Source organism: Podarcis cretensis (genome assembly GCF_951804945.1).
Source record: "Podarcis cretensis genome assembly, chromosome: 6".
Lineage (NCBI taxonomy): Eukaryota > Metazoa > Chordata > Lepidosauria > Squamata > Lacertidae > Podarcis > Podarcis cretensis.
Window position 1 is genome coordinate 10,771,912 of NC_137175.1, and position 22,753 is coordinate 10,794,664.

General features: G+C 42.4%; 1 protein-coding gene and 1 long non-coding RNA gene across 2 annotated transcripts in view; one reads left to right on the plus strand and one right to left on the minus strand.

Moving 5' to 3' along the window:
* LOC307218119 overlaps nt 1-12,252 on the minus strand; it is a 33,664-nt gene extending 21,412 nt beyond the window's left edge. Inside the window, exon 1 of the long non-coding RNA XR_013839791.1 lies at nt 11,929-12,252. This is a non-coding gene — a long non-coding RNA (uncharacterized lncRNA). The remainder of the gene's footprint in view (nt 1-11,928) is intronic.
* The window catches only part of CABLES2 (Cdk5 and Abl enzyme substrate 2), a gene marked incomplete at its 5' end in the record, with an annotated part of 49,077 nt that extends 31,375 nt beyond the window's left edge, over nt 1-17,702 (plus strand). The window contains 8 exon segments of the mRNA XM_079979328.1: nt 1,298-1,390; nt 2,851-2,928; nt 5,287-5,395; nt 7,162-7,327; nt 9,294-9,397; nt 10,967-11,073; nt 12,261-12,465; nt 13,962-17,702. Of these exon segments, the coding sequence (XP_079835454.1) occupies nt 1,298-1,390; nt 2,851-2,928; nt 5,287-5,395; nt 7,162-7,327; nt 9,294-9,397; nt 10,967-11,073; nt 12,261-12,465; nt 13,962-14,102 (1,003 nt within the window). The 3' untranslated portion in view covers nt 14,103-17,702.
* Between the last annotated feature and the right edge of the window lie 5,051 nt (nt 17,703-22,753).

Sequence of the window (22,753 nt, forward strand, 5' to 3'; positions counted from 1 at the left end):
GTGCAGGCCCAGAATAAACCATTTTAGTATGGCTAAAGTTGGGGTGCTGTAAGCCTCCCCCTGCTCATGTTTGAAGAGGGGGAGCAGTAATCTCCCAGCAGCACCTGGCTTCCAGGAAGAGCACTGTGGCCAGGGCTGACTGGACTGGCTGTTCAGCACTGGCAGTGTGCTCCACCGCATAGCACACACTACTGCTGGCCACCTCACTCTGCCTAATGGTAGAGCCGGTCCTCACTCGCACACTACCATAGCCACCTCGCCCAGCCTTAAAAGAAGTGGAATGAGGACAGCAGGCATGTTGTAAATAGTTGCTCTGCAAGCCTAGGCAAAATAATATATTGAGCTGATTTCTGATTGGGGTATGGGTATACAGGGACGCAGGTGGCGCTGTGGGTTAAAGCCTCAGCGCCTAGGGCTTGCCGATCGAAAGGTCGGCGGTTCGAATCCCTGCGGCGGGGTGCGCTCCCGCTGCTCGGTCCCAGCGCCTGCCAACCTAGCAGTTCGAAAGCACCTCGGGGTGCAAGTAGATAAATAGGGACCGCTTACCAGCGGGAAGGTAAACGGCGTTTCCGTGTGCGGCTCTGGCTCTGGCTCTGGCTCTGGCCAGAGCAGCGATGTCACGCTGGCCACGTGACCCGGAAGTGTCTCCGGACAGCGCTGGCCCCTGGCCTCTTAAGTGAGATGGGCACACAACCCCAGAGTCTGTCAAGACTGGCCCGTACGGGCAGGGGTACCTTTACCTTTACCTTTATGGGTATACAAGCTGAACCCTTCATTGGCATGGTGGGTGGTTGTTTTTTGGTGGTTGTTTTTTACCCATGACCAAAAATATTCAGAGTTTCTACGAACGACCCTTGGAAATTCCTCAGCAGATCCGTATGAAAGGTGTTCCCTGAAAGTTGAAAGCTACAGCTCGGGAAAGCTTGCATGCCGGGCCACTGTTGTGCTTGAGACAGCTTGCTGATCTCGGAGACCATGAACTAATATTGTTCGCTCTTCGTGGTGTTGTGCGTTTTTGCAGAAGGCGTTTTATCTCCCAGCGCTGCTCTCTAGAGTTTTTAGAAGACATAGTGGAATGTGCCAGTGTGCGAAGGTACTTGTTCAAAAGCAGCATTAACCTTCTCTTGTTGCATGCATTGCAAGTCCTTTCCCTCCTGCACCCTTTTCCAAGACAAATTCCTCAAGTCCTGCATGTGTACTCATTCCGACTCCGACATGTGCATCCTTTTAATTACCCTTTTAATTTACATTTTGCCCGGATCTTACTCGCATTTCCCCTTACCCTCTTAAATCGTAGAACCAAGCACGTATCTGGATCACCAAGACATAAAGGCTTGAAGAAGATCCACTTCATCAAGAGCATGAGGCAGTATGACACAAGGAACAGCAGGTAACCTTTCTGTAACTGAAGAAATCCCAATCCACCTTGCAGTTAAATTATGGCAAATGGCTCTACACTAGCTGTGGCCTATATGTTCACGAGTGACCATGTTTGGTGCAAAATACCTTGATGTGAAAACCTTACTAATGGGGGATTATGGGGGGCATTCATCTAAATCAGTGTGACCCAAACTTGGGTCTTCAGCTGTTGTTGGACTACAACTGCCATCATCCCTAGCTAGCAGGACCAGTGGCCAGAGATGATGGGAATTGTAGTCCGAAAACAGCTGGAGACCTAAGTTTGGGAAACACTGACAAATCTTACTCTGCATAAACACGGAGATTTTTTTTTTAAAAAAAAATATTGATAATGAAAATTTTACAGTACAGTAGATTAGAAGAAATGATAAAGAAGAAATTAGAGAGGGGAAAGGGGGGAAAGGAAGATGACGAAGAGAATACATTATATAATAGCAATAAGAAAGTGTCATTAAAATGTAATTAGGATTACAAAAATATATAATATACACATAGATAGATAGACTTATTGTATTCCTGTATACGTTGATTCATGAGTCACTATGGTTTTAATAAATCAAAGGAAGCCATATTTTTGTCTTTCCAATGTATCAGTATTAATCTTTTCGCAGATGTAAGGGAGAGTCCATTTACGTTGACCATTTGTTAAGCCCCATATATTAGGAATATAGTTTAAGGTGATGTTATCTTCTGAAATTTAATGGACTTAACTTAGTTGCGCTCGTTAATTCCAATGGGCCTACTCCTAAGTAAAACTATCTGACACCAACAGCACCATGTAGCCAACTGAGTTGGGCTACGCAGTGCCATCAAGGAGGTCGAATTCAGTGCCTATGCTTCTTTCTCATCTCCCCAATAGGTAGTTAATATTTCTGTGCCCTATTGGAGAAGGTACTTGGGGGACTGGTAGAGAACTCATGGCTAATGGGAAAGTTAGAGCAAAATGCACTTGGTTTTCAAGATAGTTTCCTAGGTGATTTTATTCTTACGTAGGAATAATCTCTGTGAAAACGGATGTAGTGTTACTTCAAAAGCAGGCTTCCCCAACCTGATGCTCTCCAGATGTTGTGGACTAAACCACCAAGAATGTAGTCGAAAACATCTGGGTGAGATGCTAGGGCTAAGGATTACTTTTAAGAGAGGGCTTCATATTCTATTTGTATTCTTGGTAGCCTTTTTAAAATAGTATTATGAAAAACTTTAATGAAAATATTGTTTATTTGTGGTTTTTTTAAAAGGAAGGTTTCCCGAAATGTGGCTGTTGGGCTAAAAAAAAGCAAGGAGAAAATGGCTAAGTTGTGTATGTGTGTGTGTTACAAAGTTAGGTTCTCGCCACTCCCAGAGAGCTCTGCTAACTCAACATAGGAAGGCTAGATATGAATGCAAGATATTTCCCATGATTCACTGTACCCTGTCTGTATTTCTTTTTAGGATAGTATTAATTTGTGCTAAACGAAGTTTGTGTGTGGCTTTTTCTATCATGCCCTATGGGGAGAATTTTCGGATCAGGTGAGTAGCTGTTATTTTTGTCAGACCGATAACTTTCAATTGGTTATTTGTTTATTATTACATTTGGATCCCCACTTTTTCTCCAAGGAATTTAAGGTAATACTCATGGTGCTTCTCCATTTTATCTTCGCAATATCCCTGTGAGGTTGGTTGGCCTAAGAGACAGTGACTGACCCAAGGCAACCCAGCTAGCTTCATGGCTGGGTGAAGATTTGAACCCTGGTTTCCCTGCTATTTCCTTATGTTCTATGGTTTTTACTGATGCTCTAACATCATCATTGGTTTGCTTTTATGCCGCTTTTCCAGAAAACTGGGCCCAAAGTGCTTCACAATGTGCCAAAGAAACGAGAAGTTCAACGGTTCTAAACACATTGGAAACAATTATAAACCATAATATCAACACAAGCACAAAAACAATCAGTGTAAACCAATACAAATAGCCTAACTTAACAGTTTAAAGTGAACACTGTATGAAACAATACAAATTCCACCAATATGATTTAAACTAAGTAACCAAAACTGGGAAGAAGATCAAATAAAGCAAATACAAAATAAAGAACGGTGGCATTGAAGGCAATGCCATTTATTTCATGATTACCGTTTGCTTTTCACCGTTTATTTCATATAAATCGTTTTCCGAGCTCTGCCTGAAAAACTGGTGTATGAATACTGTAATTAAAAAATACACATTTGGTTTCACTAGTGGGTTGTTTTTCAAAAGGGTGTCAGCGTAAGCAGACATTTACTTTCCAGCTCTTTGAGCATGTCCTACTTATAACAGATAAAAGTGTTCCAGTTCTCCTCTGCATATATCTAACGCTTAATCAGGCCTGGCCAAACACAGAACACGATTTCTGTTGTCACTCAAGCACATATGCATAGCACACTGAAGAACGAAACGGATATTTTTATGACAGAACTTGACATACAGATGTGCCTTCCATAAATAGACTATGGGAAACTTTCTTTCCAGCTCGGTGGGAACACTGCAAGGTCACTCAAAAGAGCATTTGCTGAAAACTAGACGAATGATAGGGGTGGGGTGAGGGATTTGAAACAAAGCGAGGTATCGGATAGTGCAGTTAGGAACAATGACCTCTGCTACAAATCCCAGAAGACTGTAAAACATGTCATCTGGCAGCTCCTGATGGATAATTTAGGAAAGGAATACATTTCTCTATATATTTTATATACCTAGCTAGTAAGGGGACGCGGGTGGCGCTGTGGGTTAAACCACAGAGCCTAGGACTTGCCAATCAGAAGATCAGCGGTTCAAATCCCCACGACAGGGTGAGCTCCCGTTACGCAGTCCCTGCTCCTGCCAACCTAGCAGTTCAAAAGCACATCAAAGTGCAAGTAGATAAATAGGTCCTGCTCCAGCGGGAAGGTAAACGGCGTTTCCGTGCGCTGCTCTGGTTCGCCAGAAGCAGCTTAGTCATGCTGGCCACATGACCCGGAAGCTGTCTGTGGACAAACGCCGGCTCCCTCGACCTATAGAGCGAGATGAGCGCCGCAACCCAAGTCAGTCACGACTGGACCTAATGGTCAGGGGTCCCTTTACATTTACCTTTTAGCTAGTAGGACTTAAATACACATGCCTTCTTCAGATACATGTGCACATTAAGATGATAAACAGTATGTTTGGGTATCTCTTCAAATCTTGGAGTTGCCTGAATTTTTTAGCCCTGAAATCCCAAGGTCATTGATGTGTTGCTTATGTCTGAAACTGATTTGTACATAATCATTGAACACATTCAATCCATTGTTGGCTTTGGATTTAAAGAGCCTATAAATGGATTAGCAAACACAAGAAAATTTATTTTGTGCAGATTTTTTTTTTTTTAAAAAAAGGGTCAAGGACAGAGTAGACAAAGTAGGCAAATGGGTTCCCACAGCTAGATTCGCATCCATGTGGATTTTGCAATACGTAGTTGAAGCTCATGGTCTTCTCCCTGAGAATCCCACGTACCCCCAGAATTGCAGTTCAGGGATCGCGTCCAAAACCAGCAGTAATATGTTCAGAATTCTGTGTCCAATCATGGGAATTCCTTGCAAAGTCGAGCTCTCTCTCTCTGTGTGTAAATAAAGTATGAATTACCCTCGAGTTAAATTACTTTAAAAATAGGAAGATCTCAGGGCCATTGCTTACATCCCCTTTGCTGGTTCAGTGAGTTTTTATGTCTTGAGCCTTTTAAGAACAAATGTTTATGGCAGCAGAGAAGACGTGGGAATTGGCCTCCTAATCTCTAGCTGTGTTGGCTTGTTTTTATTTTGTTTGTTTTTTGGGTTTTTTTACTACGGAGCTAGGATGAGAAGAAACAGCTTTAATTCCTGTCTTGCCAATTCTGCCCTTAACAGTGAACTGAGAATAGAGGGGCAGAAGCAGAGACATCCTTCTGGTGGCGTTTCGGTCTCTACGGAGATGGTGCTAGGAATGGAAGGGGTCGAGCTAGGAGCTGATGGCAAGGTAAGGAGCCCGTTGGCGAACGGTGGATCTCTTTGCTTGTTCTTGGAAGTTGCGGGGCCTCATCAGTTCGGGTACAAAAATCAAGAGCAAGCCTGGTGGTTTAAGCCCACATGTGCTCATAGATCCTCCCACGGATCCTTCAGCTCTCTCTTGATGCAATTCAGACATACTCTTTCGACTTCTTCTGATACGGTTTGGGCCAGGGTAGCCAACACGGCACCCACACAAGCTGTTGGACTCCCATCAGCCCCAGGCAGCACAGCCAATGAGCCCCATGCTCTGAAGGAGAGATCTGGAGAAAGTAGCTGAATATCTGAGCAATGCCATGAAACTACGTTGTCATAAGACTTGGGTGGTACTTTTTTAACTTCCTAGGCCTGTATAGTTTGATCTCAAAGCATCTCCTCCTATGAGCAGATGCCAAATCTCTGTTTCGATTCATATATTCTTGTCTTCTTTGTATGCCAGTAAAGGTTGATTGAACTGATTAGGGCTAATGGGTTAGTTGCATGTGATCATAGGTAAGGTTGTTTAGTATTTTCTGCTTCTCTGGCTGATGGGAAGACTTTTGCATTATTGGTTTCCACATGGGGAGCATGTTCAGTAATCATCTTGAGTATGGCAGGAATCCTGTTATTTCACAGCAGTATCAGTTTCCTCCAAAGGAAACGGCATGTGGTTTGAAACTCGCAAAGCTCCTCCACACAACCAGTGAAGTACCTAAACCGGTGTTTCCCAAACTTGGGTCTCCATTTGTGTTTAGACTACAATTCCCATCATCCCTGACCACCCGTCCTGCTAGTTAGGGATGATGGGAACTGTAGTCCAACAGGTGGAGACCCAAGTTTGGGAAACACTGATCTAGATATTGCAAAACTGTCAGCCTGGTGCCCTTCAAAGGTTTTGGGCTACAACTCAGCACCATCAGCACCAATGAGAGTTGTAGTCCCAAACCCCTGGTGACAGCAGACTGGTGAAGTCTGTGCCCAGACTCTGTTTCTTCCTCCAGGCCCCATCCACGCAGGTGTAGCGAGTTTGGTAGCTAAAAGATAGGATCTGTTAATGTTCAATTAACCAAGGATCATGTTCCCATCAGAGCCCATTGAAGAGGCATCCCTGACTGTTAGTTAAAGCAAAGCCCAAGATGCGGGGAAATCTCATTTGATCACCAGAACACACCAGAAATCTCATTTGATCACCAGAACGCCTAGTTGATATGGTATTTGTCCAGTGCAATAACACTTTGGTGCATTAGGTTCTGAGAATCCATTTGTGGAGCATTTTGAAAGTTATTCCAGAAAGATGTTAAAAGCAGCAGTTCAATTCAACCTGAAACTATAACAGAGCATTAATGTAATCTCTTGTCTTCCTTTCCCCTATTCCTTTTTAGAATTCTGGATGAAAGCTATTAGGTCTGTGTGTGTGTGTGTGTGTGTGTTGTGTGTGTACAATTCATCAGATTTACTCTAACTGTAAACACAGTGAATTGGGGTCCAGCTGCTATCTGGGGAAATGGCAGCTATTTGTTTTTTAAATAGCTCTCTGGTTCTCCCCAAACTATCGGTTGCATTTAAGACACAGCAGTTAAACTGAGATAGACAGTCTGAAGACATAGACTCTGAATTAACTCTGAAGAGTTAATTCTAAGGGGCTTCCTATTAATTGCAAGAGAAGAATTTTTAAACTTGCAGTCCAGAGTTCAAAAGATCCCTGCAAAAATCTTAAGGTGACTATACTAACTTTAATTGGGACTGGCTGTCTTGCAGGTTGTGTCTTATGCGAAGTTCTTGTATCCGACAAACGCTCTCGTTGGCCGCAAAAATGATGTCCATGGTCCTGTCCCTGTGTGCCGAGCCTCCGTTCTGCGGAGTACTGGTGGATCAAGATACAAAACTGCAACAGCCAAAACAATACCTTCCACAGCAGATATTGGTAAACACTATATGACTCCTCTATGCCCTTCTGTGGTCCTTCTGTGCTGACGTTGTTTTTTTTTAAAAAAAGGCAAAGGTGATGATGAAATAGTGTCAGCGATAGGTTTTGATTGGCCAAAATGAGATTAGGAGGAATCAGAGTATAAATTCCATTTAGAGAATTTGAATTCCATTTAGAGTATGTTAGAGGATTCTGAGCTTTCAAGGGTTCAAGGCCCTTTGTTATTAATACTAGTAGCATTAGCAGTAATGAATAGTAGTATTATTAGAATGCCTTTAGTGTACATGATACTTTAGAATAATGAGCACAGGAAGGACAGGTCCCTGCTCAGAAGATATACAGTCCCATCTCACAATCTCCACTTGTATTCTGCCTGTCCAAACTAGTTTTCTGCCCATCTCACTGCCTGGTTCATGTGCATGTTTTCAACCAATTGTTGTTAAGGAAGAATGGATAACTGGGCTCCTTCAGCAGGAAAGATGGGATAGAAGTTATTGTTGCTGTTGTTGTTGTTATCATTATCATTATCATCATCGTCATCATCCATTTTGTGCAAAGTCAGACAAACAGACCAATCTGCTGAATTTCTCCCATCTTATTATTTTTTTTTTTTAGTTATTCATTTAATAATTCCAAGAAGTTCCCAGGGCAGTAGTCCCTCAATAAGGGCTACAGACTTGTATTTTTATAATCAAAAGAGTAACAATTTCAAAAAGCAAAACTCTGCCTAGATAAGATACCAGCTTCCATGCCCCTGCAGGAAATGTTCAGGCATGCTGAATATACACAAAGCCGCTCTTAAATGCTACCAGTTTAATCAGATTTCCTTGTGGTTGAGTGGAATATTTCAGTCCTAGATGTTGCTTAATTTCAGCACTGAAATATCAGGACCATCTAAAAAGAACTATTTATTTGGGCTTCATAACCATATGTAGGCATAAGGATACAGGCAAGACATTTTCTGAGAATCAGGACAGTGCCTTAAATGGGTCTTATAAGAATCTGGGCAGAGTGCCAACAACTTTACTGTAACACTGAGCTGGCATTTAATAAATATCCTATCCCGCCAACATTTGGCTTTTGCAAACTGTTTCAAAAGTCCTAATTTATGAATGCCACCTTTTGAATTTGAAACTAGGAAGCCAGTTCCACTTAAGATGCAGACAGTTATAGAAATATAAGTGAGACCAGTAAGAAAACCATGTAATATATAATGCTTCTGTTCAGGGTTCTAGGATTGTCCTCTTTCAGGATATGCCATTCTATCTAGTTTCCATTTGCTCTCCCCTCAAGTTGTCAGCATTCTGTGCCCAGTAAGGCCCCATCTGCCCTATATATTTAAAGCCATATAATATCACTTCAAACAGTAATGGCTTTCCTCAAAGAATCCTGGGAACTGTAGTTTGATAGGGGGACTGAAACTTATTGGAATGCCCCATTGCACCCCTGCCAAAGCCTCCCTTATATGGGTTGCAAGTTCTCACAGAGATCTTGCGAGATCTTGCAGAGTGCTTATGTTGAGATTCCTGGGCCCCGTGAAATTGGTAATTCTGCCATGCACGGATGTGTGTTTTTATGTTTGTTCTACATATCGAGCTTCTGAATATAGAGGGCTTATTATTCATCATAGTGCAGAAACAAGCTAGACTTTGGGTTGAAGTGGTAGAGCTGGCGATTGGTCCATCTAGTGATCTGCTCTGATAAATGGGTTCATTTATCCGCATGGATAAATCTTTTTGAATGCTAATACTTTGTTTCCTAAAACCTTCCTTGGTTGTTACATGAACCTTCTCAAAACCACTTCTTCACAGCGCAAAATTGAATTATGGAATTTGTTCCCATATGATGTAGTGATGACCACTTAGAAGGGCTTTCTTGCATGTTCTTTTTCCCCTTTAAAGCTCTCCTTTACTGTGCCAGTGAACTCCTAGTACATTTCTTTTCTTTTCGTTTTTACTTCTAGGAAATGAAGTTGGTGAGTTAGCAGAGTACAACCCCAATCTCCTGGATGATCCTCAGTGGCCCTGTGGGAAGCACAAACGTGTCCTCATCTTTGCATCGTACATGGTACGAAGCTGGTGTAGAGCAAATTAATTCACAAATAAGGCATTGTAGGCGTAGTGTAATACAGATCCTGGGTTCTGACTTCATATGACCCTGTACAAATAAAAATGTCTCCTTTTCCAAATTTTGCATGTTTCATTTAAATTTGGAATTATAGCCACCCATCAATAAACATTCCTCAGGCAGCTTCCACACAAGATTTAAAATATATAGATCCTGTTTTCTGTGTGGGGGTGTAATGCAAGTTATAAATACAAGTGAGAGGTGGTGCTTATTCCAGTCTTCTGGAAGTGCAATGTAGCTTTCAGTACTTAGCTGTCTACACGAGCTGTTGTGGGAGGTGGTGTCAGCATTCTTGTCTCGATGCAAGGCTGAGCAGGTGATTGATTTCTTTTTAATCATTTTTTTAAAATATAATTTATTTGCTGAATCACCTTGGCGTGAATTTACCAAGTGGCTTTGGGCAAGCCACCACTCTTCAGAGTTTCTTCTTCAACCCAATCTCCAGTATAGGGATAATAGTGATCTGCCATAACAAGATTGTTGCAAGGATTGCTGAGAATGTGTATGAAGTGTTTTAAACCCATTAAAGGTGAACACAAATGCTAAGTATTTCCAGTTCCTAGAGGTACACACTGGGGGATCCTTAATCATGTGTGGCTCGTGACCTTTCCAGGGTTATTTGACAGGTCACCATTGGAAAACAGGTGGTAGACTAGACAGAGCCCTTGTCTAATCCAGCAAGTAAATCCTAATGAACTCAAAAGTCCCACATTTCATCTAGCCAATTATATGGGCTCGAAGTGAACTGTTGCTTCACTGCATCAAAAGGTCAAGGCATGGGAGGGAGGGATTTGCCACCTTCCCTCACTCTCCAGTTAACCTCTAACATTACCTTCTAGGCTCCTTGGGAGTTTGCTAATAGTCTCTAGGGCGTGCAGCCGTAGAGAAAACCTGTTCAAGTTCCCAATCTGCACCACTCTTGAAGTGCCAAGTATTACAGGATTAAGAGATTACCCAAGAGCTTTGAAAACCTGTCCTCGGAGAGATTAAAGTTTTCTCATCGAGGATTCTGTAGCGATGGCCTAGATACAGGAGTACTTGGCTGTAATCCTGTACAAGGGCAAATGATGGTTAATAGCAGGAACTTCCCATAGCAGGATACCATCTCAAGCCATCGTTGCTCTGAAGATGTGGTGCGGCTAATGCTAAGCTTTCAACTGCTGAGATCATTTGCAGTCCGGCCTAATAATGTGTGGAAGACAAGACTTGCTCTCTGATTGACAAGACAGAGGCTAATAGTAAAAACCCAGGCTCATGGGCTCTTGGTCACAGAAGAAGGCTATGCATCTTGTTAAAAAAGATGTTCAGCGCTGTTAGTTGTGAGAGAGCTAGCTGGGATGGGAGACCCTGAATTCAGCCTTCTAAGCACCACCTAGTTTGCCCCTTACTGTAGATTAGTTTCTCATGGAGACACTTTGAATCCTTAATCCTTATTCTCATTCTCTTTCAGTAAAGGCAGTGTAAGGATCTTTAACCCCTTTTCCTTTATTTTATTTTATTTTATTTTAGACCACAGTAATAGAATACGTGAAACCATCGGACCTTAAGAAGGATATGAACGAGACCTTTAAAGAGAAGTTTCCTCACATCAAGCTGACGCTAAGCAAAATCAGAAGGTAAATTAAAACAGGGATGGTAATGATAGGAGGGTGCATTACTGTGTTTCTAAACCACTTTGAAACGTGGTTCTTTCCTCCCAAACAGTAATTAATATATATGATTAAAATACTTTCAGACCACTCTTATGTAGGCTTACTCAGGTGTATCCCAATACATTCACTGGGACTTCGTCCCAAGTAAGTGTGCCACAATGACCTCGTATAAACATGGCTTGACATCTTGCACCATAGCTTGTCAAGATCCTATTAGAAAGCAGTGTATGTTGCTGGGGTGTGATATAATAGTTCTGTAGGTGATAGGGACTTCTTGATCATTGAAATCAGGGGTGTAAAACCTCAGGCTTAGGCCTCTGTTTGGCCCTTGATACTCTCCCTGAGGCCACACGCTTTACCTGCTCTGCTTCACAGCCTCAGGTTATCACTCTGATAATGCCTCTTGCTTGCCTGGCTAAAAGACAGAGAAGCATAGGTGAGCACATGGATAAACTAACCAAAGCTAACATTACATCCATTGCCTCGTTCACTTTTGTCCACGCATCCAGCCCTTGAAAGGTTGCCCAGAAAGGAGTATGTTCCCCTCAAGCTGAAGACGTTTCCGACCCCTGAGCTAGGAAGGAGGGGTTTCTTGATTTTGTGTCTTCCTTCCTCTTCCCATTTGGGTTAATACTCCTTTGGGCACCTGAAGATCGCTACTTGGTCACACCACACACCCCATCTTTCCACTGATAAAGAGCCGTGCATGTTCTTTCCTCAACCCCGAAGCCTTCAAACATCAGCCAAGAACAAACACTGCAGTCTTAAGCAACTTCTCACTGTGGCAGCTATGTACCCATATCCTCACTCAACACCTACCTGCAAGATTAGAATGAGTTCTCCTTTCTCCAGATGCAAATAAAGTCAGAGAGGACACTTCAATTAATGCAGTCATGTGTTTGCAATTCAAATGTTACTGGGGCCTAATGCATATCATGTTGCTTGATCCACATCACAATGGATGTGTGCAAAAACAAGCCCTCTTCTTCCTTCTCCTAAGCATACACTACCTTCTGCAGTGTACACAGACCATCTGGCAAGAAGCAGAAATGAGAATTCAAGAATTAAGAGTCTTGTTTCCTAAGTTGTGGTAACCTTTTTTTTTTATATGAAGCAAAATTAGCTTTCTTTCCCTCTTTCTGTGCCCACAGTTTAAAGAGGGAGATGCGAAACCTGAGTATGGAATGCAGCCTGGAGCCAGTAACTGTGTCCATGGCTTACGTTTACTTCGAAAAGCTTGTCCTGCAAGGCAAGCTCAACAAACAGAACCGAAAACTGTGTGCTGGTGCTTGTGTGCTGCTTGCAGCCAAGATTAGTAGTGATCTCAGGAAACACGAGGTCAAACACCTTATCGATGTAAGTATAGCCAGAATAACATCCTAAGAGTGTCCAGACCCCTGGAAATGCTGGTTCTTGCAAGTCACATTGTTTTCTAAAACTATGCATATAATTTTCGAATGAAAACATGTAATGGTTTTTAGCATTGAGACCAGAAGTAGGCTTGTACCGTTTTGACAGGAGAGATGTTTCAGGGTGATTGGCAGGAGTGAGGGATGGAGATAGAAACTTGCACCTTTTTCATGTGTCTGAAATGTCAACTCTGCAGGAGAAAGGGAAGAGTCATAGATTACTCTTGTCAAGGGAGAGATGAAGAGTTGCAACCCTGTTCATTTTGCTTGATCTCTTGGCAGCTTTTTAATACCATTGACCATGGCTCAGGGACTCAGGGTTGGGGACACTGTACTTCAGTGGTTCTGCTCCTACCTCCAAGGCCATTTCCATAATGCAGTTATTAGAGGACCCTTGTTTGATGCCATGGGAGTGGTCCTGTGGCATCCCAAAGGGTTCTATCTTGTTCCCTGTGCTATTCAGCACATAACTGAAACCATTGGGAGCTTTTATCAGGAGATTTGGAGCAAGGTGTCATGTGACTGATACTCAGCTCAATCTCTCAGATGTGTCTGAATCAGGAGAGGCAATTGAAGTGACCAGTGCTCAGAGGTGGTGATGGGCTACATGTACGACAAGTTGAAGGTGAATCCTGAACAGACAGAGGTGTGATGTGTCTCGTGTTTTCAAGTCTGAGAGACAGGTTGTTCTAGATGGGGTTGTGCTCACCTGGAAGGAGCAGGACCATAATTTGGGAGATCCAGTGCTGTCACTGGAGTCTTATCTTAGATAGCCTCAGTGGCTCGGAGTGCCTTTTTCCAGCTGTGGCTGGTTTACCACCTGGAAGCTCTTTTGGACTTGGCATGGCATGGCCACTGTACCCCATGGTCTCGTAACTTCCAGGGTGGATTGTTGCAACATGCTAAATGTGGGGCTGCCCAAAGTGGAAACTTCAACTGGTTCGGAATTCAGCAAGCAGGTTACTGGCCAAGTTTTCATATAGAATTCACATAGCCCCTGTTCTAAAACACCGGCAGAGATTGCAAGTTTGTTTTCAGACCCAGTTCAAGTTGCTTACATTCTTGTTTAAAGTCCTAAATGACTTCGGTTGCAAGTATCCGAAAGACAACCTCCTTACCTACAGACTCTTTCAAGTGTTAAACTGAATTTTAATGCTGCATCTTTAAATTGTCATAATCTGCTCTAGGATTTGCCCTTAGGACAAGTAAGGTATCTAATATAATAATAGTGCCACAGCAGCTTTTATTTCTCCTTTACTTCTAGCCCTAGCCACCACTAGCACGTGGCCCCTGAAAGGTCGCACACAAAAGAATGTGGCCCTCAGGTTGAAAAAGATTGGTGATGGCCAAAATACCATTAAACATCTGCAAAACATACTAAATACTGATGTAATCTGTAGCAACCAGCTCATGTTCTGTTTTACTGGTTTTCTGTCCTTACAGAAGTTAGAAGAAAGATTCAGATTCAACAGAAGAGATCTCATTGGATTTGAATTTACCGTACTTGTGGCTTTGGAACTAGCCCTCTACCTTCCTGACAACCAAGTGTTACCTCACTTCCGACGTCTTACACAGCAATCCTAGCCAAAGCTGCATTCTAGCAGAAGTGCCAGTACTTAGACACTGATTTTTGGGTGTTGGCCTCTGGTCCTTTCCCGTGCCACAATATTGAACAATGTTGTGTATATACCCGACATGAAGACTGCAGTGGGATTTTTGTGGAGCTACCAAGATAGTGCAGACACCACAGATTCCATGTGTGAGAAGTGGCAGAAGTGAGACGTTGAACTTTGGACACTAAAGCACAAATTGTTTGCCGCCATTTGCCACAAATGCTGCTGGTGATACCTAATTTACCTTCCCACCCACCCCCAACCTGTTTTCCCCCCTTGGATATAATCTGTTCTTCCCTTCAAATACTGCTACTTTTTCATTTCCTTAAACTTTTATCATTCTCCCCCCACACCCCTTCCTTGAATCTAAAAGAGCATCATTTCCATTCCAAAACGTCACATGCTTCCAATAGCATTTCTGAGAATTCTTGCATTTTAAAACCATGGAAACTTGTCTTCTTTTGCGGGGAGGGGAGGTGGGTGTGGGGCAGAAAGAAAGACGTGCCTAAGACTTAGCTGGGCTGGTACCAGTCAGTCTCTCTCTTGCTCTCTTTTTGTTGCTTAGTGGCAAATTCTGAACTTAAACAGCAATTTATCCTTTTTGCCTTTGTTCACCTTGTGCTACAAGGAAAAGAATTCCATTGTATCTCTACTATCATTTCCAGGAGATGTATATTTGAAAACAATATTCTACTTGGTTCATGATTTAAAAAACTTTTCTTTTTTATTGAAACATTTCCCAAACATTGCACTTGTTGATCAAGGCAGCTATAGCAAAACAATTTCCATTTTATCTTGTCCTTCAGAGTGTGACTGAAGGCCTGTTGATTTTTATGGTGGTAATTTGGTCTTGTAGCTCCCAAAGGTGGCATCTTTTTGTCACAGCTTTGCTGTAGGCTAGAATGATGAACTGTTTTATTTATAAACAATGTATTCCATGTATTGTCTTTCCTGTGTGCTCTTGACGAGTGTGTGTGTCTCAGCTTGTGCAGCTGTCATTTTCTAAATTAAGCTGGTGAGACTAAATAGGCATGCCTGACTTCGATAATCTTTTGTAAAAAAACAAACAAACAGAAAAATTGGTTCTTCCAAGCTTCTTGCCACTGTGATGGTTCTCATGAACCTGACTTTTCATTGCACATTCAGACAGCCAAACTCACTGAGGTTTATATCCAACACAGTGGCGTTGATAAAAATGATACAACTTCTGCCACTGTTAGCCAGGTGTTTTTGGCTTAACCATCCAGATGTTGAGGATGAACAACATTAACTTCTTGTGCTGTGACAGAAAAGTTGACGGCTGTTGAGTTTCTTTTCTAAGCAATATTGTGATACAAGTCTGTGTGTGTGTGTGTGTGTGTGTGTGTGTGATACTTGCCAGGGAACAAAATTAATATTCTTGGGTGTTGTGATTTGATATGTTCATAGATTTATTTATTTTTAACTGTGACTTTGGCCAGTTCTATACATCATGCAGAATGAAATAGTAGACAAAGGAGGCAGAATTGTGGACTGTACCAGTGCAGACACAGAATCATGTTTTCAAGCACACAGTACACCCCAATGTGTAGTAAACCAGCACACTGGTGAAAAGCCATGTACAGTATAAAGCGTTCTTCCTGATGTGCTCTTTTATTAAATACAGGGAGTTTTTCACACAAGAGATCATTCAAAAATTAATAGCTACCACCACAGCTGCAGTCTGAAGTGGTATAGTCCACAATTTTTAATATCTCTGCCTGTAGATTGTCTCTCAAAAATGGTTAAGTCAAGAGGGCTATATGACTTCCAGTACCCAGAATGCCATAAATTCTAACTTGGGTATATGTATTGAGTAGCCACGAAATAAACTAGAGAAGGGGAGAGAGAATAGCAAAGTTTGGTGCTAGAAACATTTGAAAAAGGGTGTGCAGTGTTCAATGCCAAACTCCAGATAAGATTATTGTACATGAAGAGACCTTCCTTGGCTTTTTGGTTCCTGTTTCTAGCACCTATGCATGAATATAAAACCATTTGGATAAATATTTTAGATAAGGCCAGCTTGACGTCACTGAAATTGCAGCAAACCTAGTTAAGATTGCTTCTCTGACCAAGGCTTGTGTGTTAATACATCTTGCTATAATAACACCAGTCATAGTATAGCATCTTTTTGTATAATGTAGTACAAGGAGCTATATAGCTTACTAACTAGTGCTGTTCAAAATGTGAGCTGTAGTATGCTTATTTCCCAGTAAACTTTGCCAATGCAGGACAACATCCTAACTGTTCCCAAGATAAAGTTTAGAAATGGCTTCACAGAGTGTTAAAACATTTAATCCTCTCCCTGAAACTGAAAGAATTTGCTTTTTAAAAAACCTATCAGTCTTGTATCATGAACACAATTGACTTGTATTAACACACTGTGTTTGAGTTGAAATAGTTGCCAATTTATCCCACCCCCCAGCTGAAACAATCATTACCTTGTCCAACCAAAAATAGGGGTGATGAGGTGAGAAGTAGATTGATTCTTTTGGGATATATTTGAGCTTCTGGAGGCTGTAAATTTCCAATATGACCTATGTGAATTTTGGATAATGTATTATCATATATTTAATTTACACAGAATATTATTCAGGCTGTGGGGCAGAAAGATAAATTATTTTACATGTTTTAAGGCTTGATCTTCACTCAGAGCATGTTCATTGTTCTGAATACCCGAGGGAAAGTGCATGGGTGCATCAGTTCTGTTAGTGAACTGGATTTATAATTCTTCAAAGTAGTGAGTTCTAGGATGAAGACTGTAGCCTCCAATCAAGATCTGGACTCCTTTTTCCTCTCATCTCTGCACAAATGTACCTACAGATAACAGCTCGTGTTAAGCAAAGGATTACCAGTGCCCTTTTATCATATATAGGGTATATGATGGTCCAGCATCATATACATAACTCAAGAGAAATGTTGTTTCAAGGGACCTAAAGATGAAGAACTGAGTATCAAATTGTCCATTTTGAACTCTGCAAATTGACTTGTATGTTGAGAATCTTATTGCTGTGACTTAACCTGTATAGAAACAGTTTGGCTCTTGAATCCTGTTGTGTATGTGAATTGAGGGGAGGGGTGTGGAAGGGTGCTGTTCACATTTTCTTACCTTATCTTTTTGGTTCATATTCTCAATCAGCTATGCCGCTTTGTGTTCCTTTTTCATGCAAAAGCTGCCACTGTGTGGTAAAAAATATTATTACAACCAAACATAGATCCACTGTAAAATCCCAGGCTTTCGTTGGAGAGAGATACTAGTCTCTTTAACAGTTGAGGTTTAAATTATGTAATCTTATGTAAATAATGGTGCTTGTCTACCTTCAGCCCAAGAAAACACTCTGGACTGAAGTTTGTATATTTATGTAAATAATATTTTTGTGCTGTCTTTAATTTTAAGTTCCTGCTTTGTATATTGTCTGATTATGTTCTTCCAAGGAAATGAATGGATTTGTTAATAAGATGCTGTGTAATTGAATGTTTTGATACCCATTTTATAACCAAGCACACCTGAAGATACTTCAGGTTAGTGTCATAAATATTCCTTTAAAAAACAGTTTGCATGTCTTTTTCTTCTTTTCCCCTCCACCTATGCAAAATAAGTAAGTAAGTAAGTAAGTAAGTAAGTAAGTAAAGACTACTATGGGGGAAATGACTAGATTTTGGAACACATACCAGAGATACAAAGATTTGTTACATTGGGGTGGGTTACCTAGAATTCTAAATAACCAGCTGCATGCAGTTTTCTTATACATTCCTGTTTTTTACAGAGATGAACAGATTTCAATTGACACAATTTGTGGCAAAACTTTGAAAAACGTAAACAAAATAAGGCTATAGCAGACATTCACACATTTTTTTCTGCTATATTTGTGCTTTTTAGTGAAACTTTATACTCTACCTTGAAGATACAAGCTTGCAGATTTGTAGTTTTTTTAAGCACATGCCATAAACTTGTAAAGTAAGCATTTTATGTTTAAAAATCCACCAGTATAAAATATATTTCGCATTATTCTAGATTTAGTAGTGTTGGAAGTTGGCACACATACTTTAGCACAAGGTTTCCCAACTTGGTGCCCTCCAGATGTTTTGGACTAAAACTCCTATCATCCCTGGCTATTGGCCATTCTGCTAGATTTGCAGTCCACATCTGAGCTAGCCCTGCGTTAGCATATCTAGTCTACAGTACCAGAGTACAGTATTTCTAATTTTTGCAATGTTCTACTGATTTCCTGAGGCCAAAATGCCACTAAAGCCTGCTGTTCCTACTTCGTTTGAATTTTTTGGCAGTGTGATACAGATGTAAAAGTAAACTACATAATAATTACTTTGCAGTAAATAATTGAAACAAAGTTAAGTTCTGATGGGCTTGAAGAAAACTTCATGTACGTAAATTAGTTACACATTTCATTCCTCAGCTGATGAGAAGTTGACTCTTCTCAGCAGCTGTATAAATAGAAAAAAAAATCCACAAATAGCTCATTACGACCGCTCCAGTTATATGTACAAACAGGGCATCTGTTTCAGTGCCTGCCTTTTTATGCCAGTTGATCAGCGATATATTTAGATAAGTGACCAGAGTTGAGTTGCCCATTCAAAATGTTGCAGAAGCAAGCATCGAGCTCATGCACTGTGGCAAATTTAAAATGGCAGCTCGTAGTCACTAAGTTTTGAAGTTGCAGGACAAGTGTCAGCCCTAGCAGGCCATGCTTGGCGGGTGGGTTCCTAGGCCCAGTAACTGTCCCAAGAATGCTGTATCCCAAATTTTTCATAGAAGAGGTTATCAAAAATGGACTTGATAAATTTTCTTTCAGAACTTTCCTCTAGCACCTTTCAGAACTTTCCTCTAGTACAGTGTGTATCACAGCTAGGTGCGTGGAGCATTGGAGCATATAATACTAATTAAAAGCATGTATATGCATTTCACAACTCTACAAATGCAAATAAAATGCAAAGCACATGTGCTACAGAGCTGGCTAGCCGACAGCTAGGGTTGCCATATTCACTTAAGGACTCAATTTTAAAACCATGTTTATGGAAGGCAATCTTACTCGGCTATGAGTGATCGCCAAAGAATAAGATTCTCAAAATCCGGACAAGGTTGTTGGGTTGCTTTGACACCAACACCCGAAGTTGTTGATTTTATTTTGGGAACATCTGTTGAAATGTACAGTTTTTTGGGCTTTGGAATTTTTAAGGCATTTACGTACTTGCCATACATCCAGGTTTTCTCAGACATTTTACCTATTAGCCAAAAAATCGCCTGTAAATGCCATTTTGCAGCCCGATTACCAGACATAAACCCAGACATATACCACTCTCTGCTCTACTATATCTGATGGCAAACAGGCAACTGCAAACATGAGTGTACCCAGTGCTATTCTTCTAGAAAGAGAGGTGCCAGAATTCACCACGAACACCTCCCTTTTTCTATTATAATGGCAATGGCGCCCACCTGAGAAGTGCCGGAACGGAGTTCCCCTGAGCCAACAAAAAAAGCCCTGAGTGTACCATCACCGGAGCAAAATAATTTTCAGTGAGTATTTTCCTTCCCTTGCCAGGGGCAGACTTTGGTCTTTCAAATTTCAGTGGCACCCTCTGCAAGGCCAAAATTCGGGCAGGGGGGTATCCTTCGCCTCGCCTTCCATTCTGCTCAATTCACAATGTCCTTGTGACGCCCCATGACACCCACTAGGCTTGTGGCGGAAAGGGTCCTTGCATGCCTTAAACCCACCTCCTCTGCCCTCACACGCCAACATGGAACTCTGCACACTTCAACTTACTCCTCTTGCCAGCGACATTTAAACCAACTTGATGGGAGCGAACATTGCTCCAAATGCGCTTTAAAGCTCTACATCCAGTTTGTGCGCACAGTCCATTATTTTCCTTGTTGTGATATATGAGGTAATGTGGTGTAGCCTTATGAGGCTTTGCCCTCGGGTGGGAAAAATATTGCGCCTGGGAAAGGGAAGTGGGAGTCAACAGACACTCAAGGAATAGTTTCGGAGAAAAGGCTTTTATTTCTACCATCCATGAACTGGTAGAAAGAGCAAGTGTGGTAAGTCACAAAAAGCATGCACGAAATTCACAGTCATGTGCACAAGCATATATACCCCTTTCCACTTCCCTCCTCCTTTCTCCTCCCTCAGGTGTCCTCTGAGCATGAACAGAAAGCTGTCTTGGGACTATTGGGACTCTTGGCACCCTTCCCAGGAAAAGGGTTTCAGAGTGTTCAGATATGTTTCAATCTCTTGTTCTGGCATGGTTCCCAGACAGAAAGTAAGTTGCAATGTGGTTCTTTAGCAAGGCCAGAAGGCATGAGAAAGGCCTGAGAAACAATGGACTGTTCTCTACCTTTGTTACAATCTGGGCAGGGGGGGGGGGGGGAAGGACCAGTGCCCTCACCCTCTTCTGCTCCCAGATTTGGCAACCCTTGTGCAGCAACGGGTGCAGTTGGTGCGTAGGTTGGAGGGGGCCAAATTATTCCTTCCTCTTTTGGGTCTGGCAAGATTGCTGTTTTTTCTAACTTGTACTTGCTGCCATACTGGGCACAGTTTTGGCTTGGGCTAATCACAGTTCTATTTTTCCTAAGCCATGGGGGACGGTCAGGAACCTCACATAAGTGTTTTTAAATCCCCAATCTTCTCCCTTTGTGGCATCTTTCCAGTTTGTTCAGGAAACATCGCAGGGGGGTTGTGGGAGCTGTTTTACTGCTTTTTCTCCATGACCCTGGGACCCTGGAACACTTGGACACTGGGATACTGGGATACTGGGACACTCAGCCCTCCTAGTTATTTTTTCACTCAGTCACAGGCCAGACGCTTTCAGCGTCTCACACACTCAAAACATTCACTGGAGTGTCCCCACACGCACATTCAGAAAAACCCATGCACCTCCCCCAATCCCCTTTTTACCAACACCAAAACCACAACCGACAGCGCTTCACGACTTCGACCGGGGCCCAGCAGCACCCTTTACTGCTTCTTCTGGGCACAAAACCAACAACCAACCACAACCGGCAGCGCTTAGACTTTGACCGGGGCCCAGCAGCACTCTTTTTGCTGCTTTTCTGGGCAACACCAAAACCAGTGGCACTTCTTCTACCCTGCTGGCGGAGCTGATCAAACTCTCTTTGCTCCCACCTAACCCTGTGGAGCTTACCTTGTCCTCGAGGTACCTTCTTTCGGCCATTGCTTTTCCTCCGGTCCTTGCAGTGTGTCCACTCAGGAACGGGTGGCAATTCCTCCCACGAACTTGGCAGGATGGAACTGGAACTGCTGACACGAACCAAGCTGTTCACCGCAGGGACGCCTTGAACCCACATCCTTTATCCTCAGGGAATCTCTTTGTCTGGCCAAACACACCAAGAAATGTAGCCTTATAAGGCTTTGCCCTCGGGTGGGAAAAATATTGCACCTGGGAAAGGGAAGTGGGAGTCAACAGACACTCAAGGAATAGTTTCGGAGAAAAGGCTTTTATTTCTACCATCCATGAACTCGTAGAAGTGTGATAAGTCACAAAAAGCATGCACGAAATTCACAGTCATGTGCACAAGCATATATACCCCTTTCCAGTTCCCTCCTCTTTTCTCCTCCCTCAGGTGTCCTCTGAGCATGAACAGAAAGCTGTCTTGGGACTATTGGGACTCTTGGCACCCTTCCCAGGAAAAGGGTTTCAGAGTGTTCAGATATGTTTCAATCTCTTGTTCTGGCATGGTTCCCAGACAGAAAGTAAGTTGCAATGTGGTTCTTTAGCAAGGCCAGAAGGCATCAGAAAGGCCTGAGAAACAATGGACTGTTCTCTACCTTTGTTACAGTGGTGCCTCGCAAGACGAAATTAATTCGTTCCGCGAGTTTTTTCGTCTTGCGATTTTTTTCGTCTTGCGAAGCACGGACTTTGGAAAAGCTTCAAAAATCACCAAAGTCTTCAAAAACCTCAAAAAAGGCTACCACACCGCGTGCTACGAGTTGCTCCTCGAAGTGAATGCACGGTTTTAAGAAAAAGGAAACAAACTTGCAAGACAAAGGAAACAAACTTGCAAGACGTTTTCGTCTTGCAAAGCAAGCCCATAGGGAAATCTGTCTTGCGAAGCAACTCAAAAAACGAAAAACTCTTTCGTTTTGTGAGTTTTTCGTCTTACGAGGCATTCGTCTTGCGAGGTACCACTGTACAATCTTTTTAGTTACAGCAAGCGGAATGTTTCTGATGCTTAGCTGCTGAGAAAATGATTTTGAGAAGCTTTGAGGATGGCGGTTGGAGGATGGATGGCGGCTAACAGATTGAGGTTGAATCCTGACAAGACAGAAGTACTGTTTTTGGGGGACAGGAGGCGGGCAGGTGTGGAGGATTCCCTGGTCCTGAATGGGGTAACTGTGCCCCTGAAGGACCAGGTGCGCAGCCTGGGAGTCATTTTGGACTCACAGCTGTCCATGGAAGCACAGGTCAAATCTGTGTCCAGGGCAGCTGTTTACCAGCTCCATCTGGTACGTATGCTGAGACCCTATCTGTCTGCGGACTGTCTTGCCAGAGTGGTGCATGCTCTGGTTATCTCCCGCTTGGACTACTGCAATGCACTCTACGTGGGGCTACCTTTGAAGGTGACCCGAA